Here is a 5305-nt window from a genome sequence, read left to right as displayed (position 1 = left end):
GGGGACGAGCCAAGTCCTATGCCAATCACCAGAGATGGGGCGGGAGCTGGCCTGCTGCCCCTCCACCATAGGCAAATTATTGAGGGCGGAGGTTCTGAGCAACCAATTACAAAGAGAAAAAGCATACCTCTACCCTGGAGAAGCTTAGCTCCGGCGCATCTTTGCGAGTACTAGAAAGCGGGCCAGACTCCTAGGGCGAGGCTAGAGGGGGGAAAAGGCGGCGGGGCAGGGAGTGGGGGTAGGGGCAGCTGGATGCATGACTGGGGAGAACTGTAGACAGAATGAGAAGATTCTTAGTCTTGGTCCGATCACTTCATTTCATAGATGTAGATGAAGAAACTGACTCAGAGAAGTGATATGACTTGTTCAAGATCATATGCAACTGATAGTGGAGCTAAAGGAAGGAAAGATACTGACATTTAATGAGCACATACTTACTGTACGTCAGACACTATACAATGTACTTTAGTAGATTGTCTTATCTAATAATTGCAATCACTAACTAGATTTTATTATTTTATGGGTAAGGAAACTGACAGGCTAGATATATTTTCCAAAATTAAATACCCAGGAGGTAGCAAAGGAGGATTTAGACAATAGGTCTTCTGATTTCCAATATTTTAATCTTTTTGTTATACCGCACCGTTGGGTAATTTTCTGATTTCACCAATTCTAAGTTGAAGGAAGAAACAGTAGAATTGCTCCCTTACCTATGGTTAGAGCAAGAAAGAGTTAAGTAGAGGTCCAGGGGGCAAATTAAGACAGGTACCTTTGTTCATAGAACCTTTCAGGCTGGGTTCCTCCAATTACTGTTACTCTTACACACACACTACACACACACACGCACAGTTGAATATCATACCATTTTTACCTAGGTGGAAGTTATACTATTTCTCTCTCTCCCTCCCTCCCTCTCCACCCAACAGGGCCTCAGAAATCAAGGATGGGGAAACAGAAGCAGAAGTAGAAAAAAAAAATGGATGAAATGCAGTTGGTGAGATGAAAGTTAACCCCCCACCAAGGGAAGACTGTGAGTGGTCAAGAAGCAGGAAGCTTGAAAAAGGGACAGTTAATCTACTGTAATATAGCTGCTGATGGTGGAGGGGGCGGATTCTTTGTAGGAATCTTAAAGAATTTAAGGATGGACATAGGGGAGACTGAGGGAAAGGAAAACCTATCAGACGCCTTAAAATCTTCAAGACATGGGACACTTGCCTCTTCTTCTACAACCACAGTTGTTTTCCTGGAAAGAAGGTGGATGGAGCCTTGAAGTATCCCCTCGATCTTTATAGCTATAGTTAGCATCACCCTCCCTCCCTAGTCCTCATTCCCTCACACCCTCCACCCCCAGCAGAAGTGACAAAACAGAGACTTCTGAACACATTTATTTGATATATCAAATGGAGAGAGGAATGATTTAGGGTTACTCCCCATGTCAACCTGTGGGGGTGTTCATAAGCTCAGATGGACAGAAGAGCAGCTTAGAGCCCATGACCCACCTCCTGGGAAAATGAAACAACCTGGTGTATTGGTTAGGGGTATGGGGTGGGAAGAAAAAGCTGGAAGCTGAGAAGTAAAGCTGAGAGCAGGAAGGGCAGCAGCAGAACTGAGGCTGGGGATTGCTGCAGGATATTCCCAAGGGGAGTAAAGAACCTATCCTGAAAAGTGGTTAGGGCTGGAAGCAGGGTGTGAACAAGGAGCCAGGCCTCGATTGAAAACCAAGACCTGCAGAATGGGGTGGGATATTCACGAAGAGGGTAGCTTATCCAAAATCATGAGCAGGCTGTGTTGCAGGGCATACATGGAAAGCAAGGAATTATTATTGCAGGAGGGCAAAGAGATTGGAGAGTACCCATAAGTAGGGGCTCCCTAATGCTTCTGAACAAATGCAAGTTGAGTTTGGGACCCTTTGGGGGCCCTAGCACAAGTGGTCCTGTGTGCGCTGTGCCCGTGGGCATGAGAAATTCCCATATGCACTGTGAAGTGACCAGGGCATGAATGCATGAGTCTATATGCCCAATAAATAGAGTACTTACCCTTCCCTGCAAATACGAGTACCGTGCTTGTGGACACGTTTACCCATGTATGTGTGCACCGTGCCCATGAGCACATGCAAGAGACCTCTACGTCCATAGTGTGTGTGTGTGAACTGGTTTTCTCACCCGTCCCAAGGTCCTGATCCCCACCCGCCTTGGCTCCTCTCACTCCTCTCAGCGCCCAGGCTCCCCTGACCCCCCTAGACTCTGGAAGCCCCCTAGCAGGCGGATCTGCTCAGTCTGCATGGAGTGGCGTCTCACCAACTTGCGCTTGGTCCTGGGAGAGCCCGGCGCCCCCGCCTGGGGAGGGGCGGGCAACGAAGGCGCCCGACCTCCGGGTTGCGGGCGAATGTCGGGGATGGGAGGATGGGGGCTGACATTGAGCGGGGGCAGGAAACCTGGCCGAGTTTGCGCGATGTGGTCCAGGAGCAACGTCCCCGAGCCCCTCCGCTCCAGCAACCCGGGACTCCGCCTCCGCCCGCTCAGCGGAGATACAGCCCCAGGAAGACTCTCCTGGGACTGGCGCGGGGAGGAAACCGAGCCCGCTGGAGGGAGGGTCAGCGGGGAGGCGCTGTATCTGCGGCGCTCCAGGGATGGGCGGCTACACTCGGGCGAGTCGGGGCAAAGATTTCCGGGAGTATCGAGCTCCACCGACTCCATGCGGCTCAGTTTCTGCCTCAGCCCTGAAGAGGGGCCAGACTCCTGAGCTTCTGGCGCTGTGTTTCTGCGGGAGAGAGGACCCCCACCCGTCACTTTCTCCGCCCACGGGGGCGGGTCCTCTGGGCCTTCGGTGCTGTGACGTCGGGAAAGACGAGGTCGACCTGTCAGGGTCAGGCCGTTGAATTCGGCGGTCAGGCGCTCGACCCCCGGCCTCCCTTCGGCAGGCGGGACCGGCTGAGGAGGGGCCACTAGGCCCCACGGCTCGGAGTTGAGCCTTTTGAGGGGTTTTGGAGGATGGCGGGGTGGTTTGGGGAGTGGCTCGGAAGGGGAGGGGTCATCGGGGGGCTTAGGAAGAGGGAATTCAAATACGTCCCTCTTCTCCTCTTCTTCCTGGGCGCGCGGGGATAACAATCCCCGTCCTCCTACTCCTGCAGTCTGTAGTTGGATTTCCGAAGGCGACGTGCAGACCCCCGGGCTAGGAGGAACGGGAGCGGGGTCCTCCACCCCCGGGGACGGTGGGGAATTGAGATACTGGCGGGTCTTCTTGGTGCCGGAGGGCGAGGTGTCAGTGGTGATGATGATGACCTCCGTGCCCTTGGCCTTGCAGGCGTCCAGCAGCGTGGCAAGGGTCTCGCGATCCCCGCGGTCCAGGGCGTGGACAAGCGCCGAGGCGCCGGCGTGATCTCGGACTGAGGGGTCCGCGCCATGGGCAAGGAGCAGGGAGGCCACCGCGGCGCCTCCGCCGCCCGCGCAAGCGTGCATGAGCGCCGTGCGCCCTAGGCGATCTGCGATGTTGGGGTCCGCGCCTTGCTCCAGAAGGTAGCGTACCATGCGTGCCTTGTTCTGGGGGTCGTCGTACCGGGCCCGACAGGCCGCCATTAGCGCAGTCTCCCCTTGAGCATCACCCTCATTCACGTAGGCGCCCCCCTCCAGAAGCAAACGGGCCAAGCGTAGCTTACCCTGACCCACGGCCCGAAGAAGAGCGTGGCCCTCGGTGTGCAGCATAGCTGCCGCTGGGGAGAAATCACGGTTGGAGCCGGGATTGGGACTTGCCGAGGACGCCTAGGGGGGTGAGGGTGGTGGCTGGCAGAGGCCTGCGGGCTCAGTGGTGAAGCCAATCCCTGCAAAAAAGAGAAAGATCTTATTTACTGATTCAGGCAGGGAAACTGAGGCACAGGTGGAAGGACCCGCGTGGGATGGGGGAGATCTCCACGGCATGGCACACAGTCCTTCTTCTAACTCATGCCTCTGAGCCGCCCCCATCCCCCCAGCGCATGCCTGAGGAGATGAGAAGGGTGCACCCGCATTGAAGGACGAGCGCGCGTGCAAACGCGTACGTGCACGCCCAGGGATATCCGCACCCCCACCCTCACCCCACGGCTTATCAGACCTTTCCAGCATCCCCCTTTTCTTATCCGCACTTGGAATCCCCCTTTCTAGGATGTTGAACGCCACCCACCCACACTCATGCACCCATACATTCACACACACAGTCCCATTCCTAACCTCTTTTAGGTTGCCACAGCCCCACAAACTGAATGGGGGGAGGGAAGCAGCTTGCGTTTGGGACCTAAAACGGGTGGGGGGGAGAATTGGGGGGTTCTTTTGCCCCTGCTATATTCCCCATCACTCCTTGCTCTTTCCCCTCCCAGGTTGTGCACCCAAATAGATACCTGTAAGTCCGCAGAATCTCCTCCGGGCCAGGGCTGGGGCCAGGGCCACGGGGCAGCTGGGGTGGCGGAACCGGGTTCCTGGGGGCCCACATGGCGTGGGGGTGGGCACTCGGATTCCCTTGGTGTCAGTATCTGCGCCCGGGCACAGAATCCTGGTCCCTCCTCCCGGTGCGCCCCGGGCACAGCGCCGGCTCCGGAGGAGAGAAGCTGGGGGGGTGGGGGGGCGGAGCTATGCCTCGCTATTTATAGCCTAGTCTCTGCGGGTGGGGGCGTCGGGCACCAAACCATTACCCCACCCATGCACACATAAACCCTCAAAAGCTAGAGGCTCCAATCCTGACTTCCCTTTCTTAGCCCCTCAGTCACAACAAACCTAAATGTTCCTTAAGAGACTCCTCCGCGACCCAGACTGGGACCATCCCAATTCTTCGTCTTGCTTCAGCAGATCCCCATTCTCCGCTCTTCGTGCGTTGATGCGCGCCTGTGCACCAGGTCTGACCTGCCACACGCGGTACATGGTACACTATACAGAGAGGTGGAGAGAGAGGCGATGGGATCCACAGCTGGAGTCCTTACTGTACAGAGGGAGGCAAGAGATCTGGCTGCCTTCTCCTAGTTTAAATGTCAGGGGGAGCTGGAGTCAGACACAGCGATACATCTTCATTCCACCTCCCGGCAACCGGAACATGCATCACAAATAAACTTGGACCTCAGCTCCCTTATACAGACTTCTTAGATAAGTATGCGGAGGTTGGGGTCATTTTTAGATACAGCAAGGGGTTATTCCCAGATGCCTCCTCCCCATATTTTTGGAGGGATGGGAGGAAGAGAGAGAGAAAAGGGGCAGAGAAGAGTGAACCTTGTAACACATTCTCTCTCATTGCATTTATTCTCGGTCTTGCTTAGACTCATTTTCCCATCTTGTTTGAAGGTCTC

General features: G+C 55.3%; 1 protein-coding gene across 4 annotated transcripts; it reads right to left on the bottom strand.

Annotated features, from left to right (window-relative positions):
- Positions 1 to 1369: 1369 nt before the first annotated feature.
- ANKRD34A (ankyrin repeat domain 34A) lies at positions 1370 to 4892 on the bottom strand. Of its 4 annotated transcripts, none has more exons than XM_081495093.1 (3): positions 4743 to 4892; positions 4203 to 4266; positions 1370 to 3817 (listed from the first exon to the last, which is right to left on the bottom strand). In XM_081495093.1, exon 3 carries the CDS (start codon positions 3699 to 3701, stop codon positions 2211 to 2213), a length of 1491 nt encoding a protein of 496 aa, XP_081351219.1. In that variant the 5' UTR covers positions 3702 to 3817; positions 4203 to 4266; positions 4743 to 4892; the 3' UTR covers positions 1370 to 2210. The 4 variants fall into 4 exon arrangements, with proteins under 4 accessions (XP_081351219.1, XP_081351217.1, XP_081351220.1 ...); XM_081495091.1 differs by lacking the exon at positions 4743 to 4892 and adding an exon at positions 4370 to 4570; XM_081495094.1 differs by lacking the exon at positions 4203 to 4266.
- Positions 4893 to 5305: the final 413 nt, after the last annotated feature.

Source organism: Giraffa tippelskirchi, chromosome 5 (assembly GCF_054371585.1).
Source record: "Giraffa tippelskirchi isolate mGirTip1 chromosome 5, T2T-mGirTip1v1.2.pri, whole genome shotgun sequence".
NCBI lineage: Eukaryota > Metazoa > Chordata > Mammalia > Artiodactyla > Giraffidae > Giraffa > Giraffa tippelskirchi.
This window is presented reverse-complemented; position numbering and strand designations above follow the sequence as displayed.